Source organism: Diabrotica undecimpunctata, chromosome 9, assembly GCF_040954645.1.
Source record: "Diabrotica undecimpunctata isolate CICGRU chromosome 9, icDiaUnde3, whole genome shotgun sequence".
Classification (NCBI taxonomy): Eukaryota; Metazoa; Arthropoda; class Insecta; order Coleoptera; family Chrysomelidae; genus Diabrotica; species Diabrotica undecimpunctata.
Window position 1 is genome coordinate 126,208,562 of NC_092811.1, and position 15,911 is coordinate 126,224,472.

Genomic DNA, 15,911 nt, shown 5'->3' on the forward strand with positions numbered 1-15,911 from the left:
CCAAAGCGACCGATATATTGTGTGTCGCCCTTTTCTTTGGTTCCAATTTTTGCATTACAATCTCCTGTATTATTTCCTGTCGGTGCATATGCATGTATTATCTGTAAGCTGTATCTGCTATTCAAAGCGATGCCAAGATATGGTATAGAAGTCTCTAAACTCAGTTATTTTCAGAACGTTGTATCGTATTGCCCAACTTTTTTCTTTCTATATCGTTTTGAATTTTTCGTCTTTATATCAAATATTTTACTGAAAACGGAGAATAGATAACAATAAAAATAAGGATACTAAAATTTATACTTTATTTCATATATTTCACATACATGGAGATACATACATATAAAATTATAATAAAAAGACAAAGCAGGATAAAAACGTCTATTCAAAACACTAAATTTAGTGTTAATTTTAGCTTAATTTCCCGACAAGAGCCTCCAGCAGACGAGACTTTGCCTTTATTTTTTTGTATGCTATGTAAGAAGATTCCATTGGAGCCTTCTCCTCTTTTTGGATCATCTTTCCAGTCTTCAACTGTACCTCCAGTTCAAACTGCTTTAATTTCCTTTTCAGTTCCTTCCTCTCTTCCATTACGATTTTCAGCTGCTCGATTAATTCGTCTTTGGTCATGGAGTGGAGATTATCACCGACAGAGCTGTCGGTATCGCTATCCGTGCTGGTGGAAGGCAGGATCGTTTTTTCTGATTCTGTATCGTTTGATTGAGATGAAGAGGTTGGAGTGACGAAATTCATGGCTTCGTTTTCATGAATTGTTGCTAGTTCGGTTCCCGTTAAATTTGTCTGTAAATAAAGTAAAATATCATAAGCAAACTTACGTATACTTTTAAATTTATTGTAAATGTAAGTCACATCTACTATTAGACTAATTAAATTAGTGTTTTAGTCGATACAAGTATATAGATGGATCTGACAGTTGAAATGTGGAGTATGAGATACTACAAAAGGACTCTCATCTAGGGATTCATCAATTTTTTAGTGGAACTATTTTTAAATCAAACATCAAACTGCTGTCCAAAACGGTACAGTTAAAGTTTTACGTATTTTACACGAATTTTCCACATTTTTTTTATTTTCAAATGCTCCTGCCCACAACGACAGGAATTATCAGGCGCTTTAACTATCCAGGAATTAGAAAAAGTCTAGGTTCCTTGGTTTTGAAAAAATACATCTAGAGTTTTAACACACCGTTGCATAAGGTCAAAGTATTGATTGACTGTATTTTTACGTATATCTGGAGCTCTGGAAATCTATCCAGAAAATTTAAACAAGCAAAGACTTATAAAAGAAAATACAGTGAAGATTTGATTTCACTTATAGTGCCTTGGGGTGTAGGGTTGTGTTATAGAGGTAGCACCTTTTATCGGAACGACCACATTGACCACATCATAGACGGGAGATGGTTCTTGATAACTGGTCCTCATAAGACACCTACCACTCACTTATGGCTCCAAGTGCCACAGCCCGGGCAACTGTATTGGTCTGCAGAAACAAGAAAATGAACTTTTCAGAGCAGCCGTCTCAAAATTCCGAATAGCTATGAAGATTGCCGACCTTCGCCGCAGAGATGGCACTTGAGGAAGAAGAAGAAACATGATAGAAAGACATTTTACTTTATGCTATGATTGTAAAAAGCCTATATGTTTATCATGTGGTAAGAAAATATGCACAAAATGTGCTTCAAAATAATCGTAACGAAAATAAATGTTGTTTAAAATTAGTGTAGTTCAACAGTAGTCAGAATTTTTTTATTGAATAAATTTGTTTATTTTTTGCATAAAAATTTATTAGTATTCTCTTAAACCTTTTATACAGGGTGGTCCTTAAGTAATTGTACAAAAAGAAACAGTAGATTCTACAGTTTAAAATATTACGATTTAAGCTAAATTGCTTTAATAAAATGTTGATATTAAGAAAGATACAGGGTGTTAAAGTACAAAATTAAAATTTTTGTTTTTCGCTATAACTTTTATGTTTGTAAACATTTATTTATAAAAATTTACAACTGGATACTTTTAAATATAAGAAATTATAATTTGATGCAGACTTTGATGTAACTGATAGAGGGCGCCACTTATGCCACATATGTGGTATAAATTTGCACTTAACTTTTTTGCTCTTTAAGTTACTTGTATTTGAGATAAAAAATAATAAAGATATATTATTTTAACAAAAAAAAGGTATACTTTTTACTTATTACTTTTACTTTACTTATTATATTTACTTATTACTCCAGGCAACGAAGAAAAAATAGACAAAACCATTAATACTTCTGAATTTTGGTATAAAATAACTTTAACTAAAGTTAATAGTTAACGAAATATTAAATAAAATAAATATATCAGCAGGATAATTAATAATATTTTGTTTCAATCAATTTTGTTTGTAATCAAACCAAATTAAGAAATAGTTAAACTATATAACATAACTTTTTTAAAAGTATGTCCACCATTTTCTTTAATTTATTTGTCAATATATTCCATAAAAGATCGTCTACTATTAAATAGCATCATTGGTTCTAAAGAAACTGCTGCAATATTTATTTCTTCCCATAGTTGGTTGCGAATGTTTATGACACACGTTGTTTTAATGCACCCCATACACCAAAATCAAGCGGATTAAATTCGGGGCTACGTGGTGGCTATATTGTATAATGGATGAGTATATCGATGACATTACTTATTTATATGATTACGTTACAGCTTACGAGTAACTATAATTACATCTCGAACAAATGGACTATTATGATTTACTAACGAACTAATATTATACTGAACAATATTGCCTGTGTATTTACTATATTTATAACAATATCGGTTATTAGGACAACGATGATGTTTTTGTAAAAATGCTGAGTCTTTCAGATTAGATTTGTAGCAAAAGTATTATGAAACAGGACACATATGTGTTATTCAATACCTGCGCTCTAGTTTCTATTTGTCCTAATAAAAATGGGTATAAAAACAATTTACGTAATGAACAATAAGTATTCTTTTCGGATTTTTTATTAATTAAATAATTATATCAATATCTCACCACATTGACAAGGAATATGACTACCACGACGAATCCAACGTTCAGAAAAGTTGTATTTAAGTATGTTCTAACTGCCTTCTCTCTAGAATGTGGTTGTGTACCATCTTGTATAAACCACATATTTTGGGATTTTAGTAAAAAGTAATACGACGCCATTATAGAAACTTAAGAAGCGATAGCAAAGGGAAATTGTAAACATGATGACGGCCAACGTCTGAATACGGACACGGCACCTAAAGAAGAAGATGAAATATCTTTTCTCCAATAAGACATTTAGCACATATAACAAAGCATTTTGTGATGTTACATTATCATCTTTGAGTTGTTTTAATAAGAATAAACTATGAATTATGCTTATCTACAGATATTCAGTGCTTTATAGCACAAATATCAAACTAAGAATTATTGTGCAGCTGACTTATAAAATGCATTTATCTCGAAAACGGTTGAATTTTCAGGTTATTAACAAGTATACCTTTTCTTTGTAAAAATAATGTATCTTTAATATTTTTTAACACAAATAGAGCTAACTTAAAGAGCAAAAAAGTTAAGCACAAATGTATGCCACACATGTGGCATATGTGGCGCCCTCCATTAGTTACATTAAAGTAAGTATAAAATTATAATTTATGCTACTCAAAAGCATCCAACTGTAAATTTTTGTCCAAAAATATTTACAAACGTAAAAGTTATAGCGAAAAATAAAATTTTAAATTTTCACTTTAAATCCCTGTGTCTTTCTTAATATCAACATTTTATTAAAGCAAGTTGGCCTAAAACGTAATATTTTAAAGTGCAGAATCTACGGTTTCTGTTCGTACAATTACTTAAGGACCACCCTGTATATTCTAAACGCAAATTTTTTTTTTTATTGATGAAATTGTGGAGGCTTGTTATAATAAGGAGAAGTTTTAGTAGGTACTATTATAAAATAAAGGTATTTTATTATTTTTTTTTTTTTATATAATAGTTATACAGTAAAACCTTCCTTAACCGAAACCTTTTTAACCGAAACATCGTTTAACCGAAACGGCTGACAGTTTCAATAATTTCGTCAATAAAAAGTAAATGTTTGTCGCAAAACGTAAACAATTCCGTTAATTTCACTCACCAATTGATGTCTGTGTGTGTTGGGAAATCACAAAAACCAAGAGCTCTAAAAGATATTTCCGAAAAGGCATTTTAAGGTATAGAAGCCAAAAAAGTTCGTGGATGTCGACCAAAGTGTAAAATCCTTTTTAAAATCAAAAAACCTTCTCATCAAAGCATTGTTGCTTGTTGACAATGCGCCCTCACCCTCTTCTTCTTCTTCTTCTTCGTCTAGCCATTCACGTCCACATCTGAACATAAGCCTCTTCAAGTCTTCCTTTCCATTGTTTTTTATTGTACGCTACTTGTAGCCAATTTTTCCAGGCAGTCCTTTTCAGATCATCTGTCCATCTCATAGGAGGTCTGCCTCTGGGTCTTTTGTGTTGGTATGGTCTCCAGGTTAAAATTGATCTGTGCCATTTGTTTAGATCGCTCCTAGCTACATGTCCAGCGTATTCCCATTTCAACTTTAATGATTTTTGCACCACATCGGTGACTTTGGTTTTCTGTCTTATCCATGTGTTTGTTTTCTTGTCCTTAAGTGATATACCTAGCATTGCTCATCCTCAAAATCTACAAAATGGTGACAATTGTCAGATTTTTGCCACCGAATGTCACAAGCTTAATCCAGACGTTAGACCAGGGAGTCATAGAGACATTCAAGAGACATTATAGAGAAGCATTCTTAAGACATCTGTTATTACAGAAGACGAATTAATCCAAAAGTGTTCCCGAAATTCTCAAATCTTTAACAATAAAACATTTTTATTGGTGAGCTGAGTTGTGGGCCAAGATCAAATCCTCAACTTTGGAAAAATGCTGGAACAAACTTTTTGATAAGATTTTGATTGACGATTCTGAAGAAGAAAATGATAAGAAAACGACAGAAGAAATTAAACCTTTCATTAAAAATTTGCCGGGACATGACGAAATTAACTAAGAAGAGATACGTGACTGGTTAGCAGCTGATGACTCAGAACGTGAATAATTCATCGACCAGAACATCATTGATATGGTTCTTTATCAAGACAACCTGAGCATATCAGATGACGAAGATGACGACCCAAGAGGCAACAGGCAGCACAAGACCGTCGACGAGATTTTCAATGCTTTAGAGGAAAGAATTTTATACAGTAGGCCTAATTAGTGAGGGACACGACTAGATTCTTAATTTTTGTTGTCATTACATAAAGTTTTGTCCTTTTCAGATTTCTTTACGTTTCGTCGAACAATCGAATGAGGCAAACTCATGACGTTCTGCAAATTAACGATGGAGGGAGAGAGAAACATCGTTGTCAAACGAAAACGCAAAAAAATAGCAGATTTCTTTAAAAAAGCATGTTAAACTTGTTCATTTTCCTTAATTTGTTACTTTATTTTGGATTTATTTATTAGAAAACATTACGAAATCAACTCATAGTATTTTTTAATACCAATACTTTGATCAAGAATATTATAAAAAACAATGTTATTTTTAACCGAAATTTTTTGTTATCCGAAACGGTCTCCCCCCCCCCCCCCCCCCCAATTATTTCGGTTAACAGAGGTTTTACTGTATATCTATGAGTAAATAAAGTTCATTCAGTTGTAACTTACATCAGTGAAATCTTTTCAAATACCTAGGTAAATCTTTTTTTATTATTATTATTTTTAAAAAGTAGTCCGTGGGACTTCACATCACGCTCAATGTAATTGAAATTGCACCTCACTGGCCATGGGTTAATAATGTTGTGTAAAGTTAGTGAGGAAAAATGATTAAATGTTAAAAAATTAAAATTAAATGTTAAAATTATGTTGACGTAACAATTATGGAGGTAGGAAAATGAATAAGGTAATAGAATAAATGTAAAAACTCCACTAAATGATATTTTACTTATTGTGAAGTTGGTTGCCTACGTAAGTAATGTTAATTAAAGTATGCAAATTATGCACAACTGAGAAAATAAAATAAACTTGAAGCAAAGTGTAGGAATATGGTTGACGACAGTTGAAATAAATTAATTTTTTATTAAGAAAAGCAAACTGAGTAGAATTGTGGTTAGAGGATGTATTGTTATAGAATTTAAACTAAAGATCAAATTGTCAATTGAAAGTGTACAATTTCAAAGACTGAGGAATCCTAAAGTGTAAACAAGAATTAGTGAAAAAATATTTAAATTGTAGAATCAGATCAAATAAAGCGAAGGGTGGTATGTTGTATTATTAAAAATGGGAAAAATGGAGGAGAAAATGGAATTTGACGTGATCATACGAATGAGAAGTGAGGATTGAATATGAAAAAATGTGGCGAATTAAATTAATTACTGTGTGTGGAATAAGGTTGGAACGTGTCAGGAAGAGGATGATACAATAAAACAAGTTTCTGGAAGGTGTAAATGGGTGTTTAGTAAGGAAGTCGAAAGTTAAATTCTAATTAAGAAGAGGAGGAGAAAGGGCCATAGCAATCGAGTAGTGGGAATTGTAACTGAAATGACTGAACAGAAATGAATTGGGATGATTGAAAATTAATTGAAAAAAAAAAGTTGACGGTGTATAGGAGTGAAGTCACGATTAAAGGAAGAGTGACGATTGACGCAATTGGGGCTAGTCCTCATATCTTTAATAATATCAAAGTCTTCATACAGGTTCAGACGTAAAATTATATTGTCTTGTACGTTGTGAATTAATGTGATACCAACAGGGATCTTCAGATGGTGTTTGTTAACTTTCAATTGGTAGGAAAATGCTGAAGTGTTTTCCCGTTTGATATACGAAGAATCACAATCAGATCAAAAGACAATCTATAATCTCCACTACGGTTCATATAGTGAATGGAATCTTTGGTATTAGTTAATATATTGTATAAGAGTATTGCCAAATTTAAAACAAACTATACAAAAGCAATGGATTACGACTGATAAACTTAGCAGCAACACTCAATATGACAGTCACTAGCACCTATTTTAAAAACAACATACACAAGGAATCTGGACCTCTCCTGATGGAAGAACAATGCGATAGATCACATCTTAATAGATTCAAGGCATGGAACAGACGTAACAAACTGCAGACGTTATAGAGACGCAAACATAGACTCAGATCATTGCCTAGTGATCTCAATATTGAAGGCTAGAATTTCAAACACCAGTGAAGAAAATAAAATGGATACAGAAAAATGGAATTTGCAAAAGCTGAGAGATGCGACAATTGCAGAACGGTACTCAGAAAATATCACCAACAGGCTAAGGAATCCAAATGTAAATGAAGAAGACCAGACAGATATAGACTCCTACTGGACCAAAATAAAGGAAGACATTGAAACAGCAGCGAAAGATGAGATAGGAACAGAAACTTGTGAACGTAAAAATCATTGGTTTGACGATGAATGCAAGAATGCAAGAAAAGAAAAAAATGAAGCCTACAGACAGATGCTTACCCGACGAACTAGAACAACTATAGAGAATTACAAGACAAAGAGAAGAAAAAAGAATACACAAACGAAAATAACAAAACCACCTAAATAAAGAACTTAAATATATAAAAAAACCTCAACAGAGAGAAAGAATTCAAAGCATTATATAAGAAAGTTAACATCAACAGAAAAGAATTCAAGGCAACCACAAGATAATGCAAAAGTCAGAATGGCGACCTATTAACAACAAAGAAAGATTTATTGAATATATGGGTGGAATACTTTAACCAGGCACTTACTATGGAGGAAGAAAAAGAAAACCTGGAAGACGAAAGAGATGAAGTAAGGGAAATAGACAAGGAAGAAGAGGAACCACTAAAGATTCGTTAAGATCCAAAGTTAAAGATGCAGTTAAAAAACTTAGCCAGAAACAAATCAGCCGGAATAGATAATCTCCCAGCTGAACTATATAAAGAAGGTGGTCATGATACCATAATGGCATTACAGCAGCTTATAAAAGAAATATGGACACAGAAATCCCTCCCCAATGATTGGAATATTGGACACCATACACAAAAAAAGGAGATATCTTTGAATGTTCTGACCACAGACGAATTACGCTTCTAAATGCAGCGTAGAAAACATTTTCCACAGTACTATGTCACCGTATGGCACCATATACAGAACGGATAGTAGGAAAATACCAGGCTAGTTTCAGAGTTGGTAAATCGACAATTCATCAAATTGCAACCCTGAAACAAATTTTGGAAAAACACTGGAATATGGCATTGATACTGATCACATATTTATAGACTACAAAGCAGTCTACGACTCTGTGAATAGAAGAAAAATGTTCAAAGCAATGAAAGAGTTAGGAATACCAAATCAGTTGGTAAATTTAACAAAACTAACTCTTGAAAAAGTTGAATGTAGAGTACGAATTCAGGGGGACCTGTCTGAACCTTTTAAAACAAATGTTGCTCCAAGGAGACCCTCTCTCCTGTATACTGTTCAATCTGGCTCTGGAAAAAGTAATACCTATATCACAAATCACATCCACTGGTTCAATATATAATAAATCAGTGCGAACCCTGGCCTATGCTGATGATATCAATATTGTTGGGAGAACGGAAAACGCTGTACGAGCATTAAAAGAATCAGCTACAAAAATGGGTTTAATAATAAACTCCAACAAAACGAAGTATATGAAAATAAGCACGCAACCACAAATCCTGCGACCACTTGTTATAGAAAACGACGTCATCGAAGCAGTGAACGAATTTATATACCCGGGAGCACTCCTTAATACTGAAAATAATACTACCGCAGAGATAAACCGCAGAATTTGCACGGCCAACGGATGCTATTTTGGGCTAAATCTCCTCCTTAAATAGTCAATTATAACGAGAAATACAAAAATTAGACTCTACAAAACAATAATATGCCCAGTCCTAACATATGGATCTAATGGATGTTTAGAAAGAAAAGTAAGGCGAATCTATGGAGCAGTAAATGACAATGAAGTGTGGAGAAGACGATACAACTTCGAACTTTATAGAATATACCAGGAATCTGATATCGTAAAACATATTAAGATAGGACGTCTGAGGTGGATAGGGCATGTAATGCGGATGGAACAAAATGACCCAGTTAGAAAAACTCTCTTTGATAGACCCATTGGTCAAAGAAGAAGAGGAAGACCCAAAACAAGGTTCATTGATAACATCAATGAAGACATGAGAAATATGGGAATACGTGCTTGGACGAGAAAGGCGATGAATAGGGACTACTGGAGAGAAATTTTCGAGGAGACTAGGACTTACGCAGGTTTGTAAAGCCTGAATAAATGATAATACAAAATCAATAACAATATGTTTAACTTACCATCGCTAATTTTGACACCATTCTCTTCAAAGTGCGATATCTGTCGTAAAAAGGTCTTACAACATCACGATCTTCTTTGGTATTAGGTCGCCCGTGTATTGATTCTAACAGTAATAAAGCCTTTTGAACAGCAACCTTCTCTTCTACCAATTCTTCTGAAGACATTTCATCGATGTTCGTGCTTCTATTAGCGGCTTCTCTCTTTGCAGATAGTTTCTGCAATTGAACAATTAAAAATTAATATCCACAAGGACAAAGTTACCGGTAAGGCCATTTCCCATTACCAACCGCAATGATTTTTTTCGGTATTAGAAGCATTACAAAAAGTCCATGTAACTACTGAAACTTTTTACAGTTTCCTTTTATATACCCTAGATATGGCAACATGATTAATGCAAAATTTGACAAATTTTAACGGATTTCTCAGTGGTGTTACAGGACTTCATAAGGCAGGTGTTTAATCTCATTAAACAATAAATTTTATTGTTTCGTGTGGAGAGAGCTAATTCTCTCAAATCTTCAATGCAGCTACTAGGTATACTAGGTATATGTTAAAGTCACTAAATATGTGGCTAAAAACCCTTTAATAGTTATTTAAACAACACGTGTATTAATAAGGGCGACTAACAATTGAGTTATTTTAACAAGTAAGTGGAGCGCGTTAATGTTCGAGATTGTTATTCGCCATTTTAATTCACGAGTTCGTTACAAAACTTTTCCGTCGACCGTACTTACTTTTCAGAAATAAGGATATATTAGTTTAAATTTTTATTATTTTTTTTATAGCCTTTTTTCTATCCGAATTGTCGAATAAAGGCCTCTCCCATTTCTCGCCATTCATCCCTGTTGTGTGCTAGGCGTTTCCACATTGGTCCTGCGACTCTTTTGATATCGTCGCTCCAGCGCATTTGAGGTGTTCCTCTTGGTCTCTTTACATCGTACAATCGCCAGTTTCCGACTTCTTTGTTCCATCTACCATCTTCGAGACGTTCGTTGTGTCCAGCCCATTTCCATTTTAATTTAGCTGCTTGTTTCGCGGCGTCCTTTATTTTTGTTTTGTTCCGGACTGCTTCGTTCGTTTGCCGATCTATTAGTAAAATACCAAGCATCTGTCGTTCCATGGCTCGATGAGTTTTTCGAATCTTGTCCATGTTCTTTTTTGTGAATGTCCAGGTTTGAGCTCCGTAAGTGAGAACGGGAAGGATACAAGAATCGAACACTTTGGTTCGAAGGTTTTGGTGTATCTTTTTGTCTTTCAGTATGTATGATAGTTTTCCAAATGCGGCCCATCCCATTCTTACTCGTCTGCTTATTTCGGTAGTTTGGTTTTCTTTGTTTACCTTGATATTCTGACCCAGATATATGTATTCTTCTACGTGTTCCACTTTTGTTCCTTGGATGGTTATCGTCGGTTGATCATCTTTATTCGACATTAGCTTAATTTTACTCAGATTCAGTTTTCAGTCCTTTTTTATGGATTCCGTATGAAGCTCATTGATCATCATCTTCAGTTCTTTCCAGCTGTCGGCTATTAGTACTACGTCATCTGCATATCTTAGATGGTTTAAATACTTTCCGTTTATCGATAGTCCCTTCGTTTCCCAATTTAGTGATTTAAAGATGTCTTCAAGTGCGGCAGTAAATAGTGTTGGAGATATGGTGTCTTCCTATCTTACTCCTCGGTTGAGTTTTATTGGCCTCGTGTTGATATATATTATGTATTAATATCCTATATCTAGAATCTATTCTGCTGTTGACCAGTGCTTCCTCAATAGCCCATAATTCTATGCTGTCAAAAGCTTTCTCGTAGTCTATAAATGCTAAACAGATTGGTAAATTGTATTCGTTAACTTTTTCTATTAGGGCCTTTAGTGTGTGAAGATGGTCACATGTACTGAACACTTTTCTAAATCCGGCTTGCTCTACTGGTTGATATACATCGAACTTTGTTGTCAATCTATTTGTAATTATTTTTGTGAATGTTTTATAAAGTTGTGATAGTAGTGATATTGGACGATAATTTTTCAGATCTGTATTGTCCCCTTTTTTGTGTATTAATATTGTGTTAGCAGTATTCCATTCCTTTGGTATGTTTCCTTCAAATAGGCATTTATTAAAAAGTATTTTTAGGTACCTGATGACTTCTTCTCCGTCTTCTTTCAACATTTCTGCCAGAATTCCATCACTACCCGGTGCTTTATTTCTTTTCAATTCTTTAATTGCATTTTCTATTTCTACTTCGCTTATTTCCGGCATTACTTCAGAATTTAGGTGTTATTTGTCTTTTCAGATTTTGCTTTGAAGAGTCGAGGGGATCGTTTCTTGGGCGGTATAACTCAGTATAGAAGTTTTCAACTATGTTTGATATCTGAGCTTTGCTTGTTTCTAGTTGGCCTTGTTGATTTTTCATAGTTATAATATTTTTCTTTCCTAATTTCGGTTTGGTATATTTCAGACTTCGATTTTTCTCTATCACTCTTTCTACATGTTCTTGTTGATGTTTTTTAATATCGTCTTTTATCTGTTTTCGTATGGCTCGATTAAGTTCTTTGTATTCTGTTCTGTGGTATTTCTTGTGTTTAGTGACAGGAGCTCTTTTCGTTGTTTCAGGATATTCTTCGATTCTGCACTTATTTTGGATTTTTTGTTGTTATGGCGGGTTGCTACTTCTGAGCTAGCATTCAACAGTTCTTTTGTTATAACTGAGTTAATTTTATTAACGCTGAGTTCTAGATTCAGTGCTTGGGCGGTTTTTAATTTGCTAGCATATTTTTCTTTATCGACTTTTAGCTTTTCTGTGTCTATTTGTATCGTGTTATTAAAGTTAATTCTACGTTTGCTATACTTAATCCTTAGTTTAGCTCTAACCATTCTGTGATCACTACCCAGAGAGACATTATTTATTACTGTTACATCTTCTTCATTTACTTAACGATAAACAACAATTTTTTCAGCTTTCATTAACTTTATTCAAAGTTTAATTTTCCTTAGTGGTAGTTTTATTATCGTAAACATTAATATTCGAAATAGTAATTACTGAAATTATTCATTCAAATATTGATTTTTCAAATACACAGAATTTTAAACAATAAAATAAATAATGACATACAATGACAGATAGAACTAATAGCAGTTACTTCATTTTAAATTTTTTAGTGGGAATATAAATAGGTATATGTTTGGTTGCCTACACCACAGGACATTGTCGATCACAGAGCGTTTAATTAATTTATGCAAGCAATGTATGTTGTGTTGCCTATAATGAAATCGTTCATTAATAGAAAATCATTCATTAATAGGAGTCATTAATCAATGATTTTGAGGGTGTTAAAATTGATCACAAATGGACGGTCGACGGAAAATGTTATTTAATTGGTATTAGATTGTATGGTTGCTAATAGTTATGTAGGATGTTAAAATTTTAATTAGACTCACTTCATGGCAATGTAAACTCCCAACGAGCGTTACTGGTCTGGAGACGTAGTCTCTCAACAAACTTTAGGCAACAACTAACCAAAATGATATTGTAGAAAGGATACAAAAACAAACAGTCAGTGTTGCCGAAAGTCTTTAGCCCTCAATGGTTTTTTTTAAGTAAATATACCTTTTATAAAGGATGTTTTAGTAAGAATAGAGTATATATAGCATGTACTTACTTTTTCAATCTCGCTAATGGTGATTTCTAAGTTGGTAATACTAGCAGAAGTCTTTTCTTCGGAAGATAACAGAGGATTACTATTAGATATTTCATTCAATTGCTTTTGATCTCTCTTCAAAGAACTTAGTTCAGTGTACAGCTTTTTAATGTTGATGTCGTTCATTTTTTCAACGTGTGAGGGCTTGTAACCATGTTTATTTTCAAATTCAACTTCACACTTCTTTATTTTCTTTTTAATACTGTTGATTTGTTTGGCTAACTTATGTAGTCTTTCGTCTAAAGGATTCTGCGGTTTTTTATCCAAGTTGGTTGTTACTTTTGGAACGTCAGGATCCAGATAGATCCGGTGCGTAGCTATGATTGAATTTCTAGGGGAAGACAATAGTCGATTCGAAGCAATAATCGGCATAGAGTCGGTTTCGTGACCCTGCCTGGAAGTCTGGGATACCAAAGGCTCGGAGCAGTCGACTTGTTCGTGCAAAGTCGACCAATCCACAACTGGCGAAACTAATTCTTGCGTTGGACTGGGTGATCTATTTCCTTCTTCAATGTGTAGTTTTAAAAATCCGGTTCTAGAGCTGTCGTATTCGGCTAGAAATCCGCCGTGGCTGAGTTGGAGTTTTTTGTGCTGGTCTCGTGTATCAAAAGATAGTTCAGGCTTGTACTTAGGTCGTGGTATACATTTTACTTTAAGACGTTTGGTGGGATGTTTCTTTCCTTTGGTTGCTAACGGTCTTGCGAATCTCTCATGGGATCTGTAATATCAGAAATTTTAAATTTAGTAGTTTAAAATGTTAGATTACAAGAGGCATACCATAATTACAAGAGAATAAGAAACGAAACACATGCACTTGTAAGAAGATCACTGGAAACGCTTTTCGAAAGAAATGGAACATGGTTTTTGTGGTCTGCAAAAGGAAATATGGCGCTGTATAAGGGGTCAGAAAACGGAGATGAAGGAACTAATATAACCAAGACACATAGAAAAGAATACTTGGATTGACTACCTAAAAAAGCTCTATGCAGAGGAAGAACAAACGACGCTAGAACCGGAAACACCAGAAATTACCACAAATGAAGAACTTAATATAAATATATGGGAAGTTCGTAAAATATTTAAAAAGCTGAAGAACAGACAAGCAGCAGGTAAAGACGGGATACCAAACGAATTACTGAAATATTGTGGAGTAGCAATGACGGAACAATTGACAACATTAATTAATAAAATTATTAAACACAATAAAATACCGGAAGAATGGAGAACGAGCGAACTAATTCTACTATTCAAAAAAGGAGATAAAAAACAGCCAGAAAACTACAGAGGTAGAAACTTGTTAAATACTACGCTAAAACTTACAACTTAAATTTTACAAGTCCTAATAAATCAGAGGATAAGTTTAGCAGATGAACAACAGGATTTTCGTAGTGGAAGATAATGTACAAATGCTATATTCGTTATAAAGCAAATTACTGAGAAATCACTTAAGTATAATAAACCAGCATTTATGTGTCTGATTGACCTACAGAAAACGTTTGACAGAGTAAAACTCAAAGATGTAATCCATCTTCTTCTTCAACACCCTTAACACCTGAAGCAAACACTTTCGAACAAAATTCTTTATCAAATATAGTGGAAGAATTAATATGCTACAATAATTCACCGCATCATGAGATGGATGTCCATCCCTCAACATCAAATATCACTAAGATACCCAAAAAAAATTTAGAGTCCATCTTTAATGACGTTGTTCCATAGCCAAGTCAAACACCTACATCTGGAAAAAGAAAAAAGAGTACACTGCAAGTGTCATAACATCTGACAAATGGGTGCTTTATCATGAACTCAAAATGAATGATACTGAAAATAAAGATACCATCGGTAATAATACTGAAAATTAAGATACCATCGATAATGATACTGAAGATAAAAATGTTGAATTAAGTCCTGGTGATTCTATTTTAGCATCATTTGAATCAATCAGCAAGGAAGTGACTATTACTTTCAAATATGTTCGCAAAATCATTAATATCTTGCCCGAGAATGAATACGAAATGCAATTCTTGCGGAGTTTATAGTCCTTTTCCATCATATTGATAGCACATTATATATGCAAATCCTCAATAGGTCAAAAAACCATAGGCGTCACCCTATACTTGTTTTGAAATAAATAAAAAAAATTAATATTTTAAGATGCCGTCAACAATTCATTATCTTTTAAAAAATCTTCTGTAAAATAAGTGTTCACTAATCTCACTATACCTTTTTTGTGTGTAAAAAACGTCGGTATATATGCCACACGATTATTGTTAATTATACACGGGTGATTAACGAGAGAATTCAATGTTTCACGAAATAAATTAATGTAACCAGTAATTTAAAGGTGATTATTGTTTTCTATACAAGTTATTGCCTGACACAAAAAGAATACGTTTTTTGAACGATTACCTGGAATTACTGATAAGGCTTCACTAATGATAGTTTAAGTAGTTTTTATGCCACATTACAGCTTATGCCAATAATATAAATTAGAAATTGTTTGCATCTTCCATTTAGTTTGTAGATGTACATTGTTCATGTCTTACCTACCTACGTTTTTGGTGTCGATATTTTGTTATTTGTATTTAAAAATGACGTCGACAACAGGTTTTATCCCGGCTAAGTGTAGTTTTAAAGGTGCCTTCAGTCTAAGAGAGAAAAATATAATATTAAATGTACACGATGCACTTGTACATCAACGCCCTTTAAGTAATGTTCGTGAACTCGTTAATATGTGTTCAAATATGACAGGGGTTGGAGAAGCAACAATTTATAGATTCCTAAAAGAAAGAAAAGGAGGA

General features: G+C 33.4%; 1 protein-coding gene across 1 annotated transcript in view; it reads right to left on the reverse strand.

The window, feature by feature from the left end:
* Positions 1 to 287: 287 nt before the first annotated feature.
* LOC140451416 (protein FAM13A) overlaps positions 288 to 15,911 on the reverse strand; it is a 35,291-nt gene continuing 19,667 nt past the window's right edge. The window contains exons 4-6 of the mRNA XM_072545205.1: positions 13,072 to 13,828; positions 9,416 to 9,631; positions 288 to 798 (exon numbers count right to left, since the gene is read on the reverse strand). Of these exons, the coding sequence (XP_072401306.1) occupies positions 409 to 798; positions 9,416 to 9,631; positions 13,072 to 13,828 (1,363 nt within the window). The 3' untranslated portion in view covers positions 288 to 408. The remainder of the gene's footprint in view (positions 799 to 9,415; positions 9,632 to 13,071; positions 13,829 to 15,911) is intronic.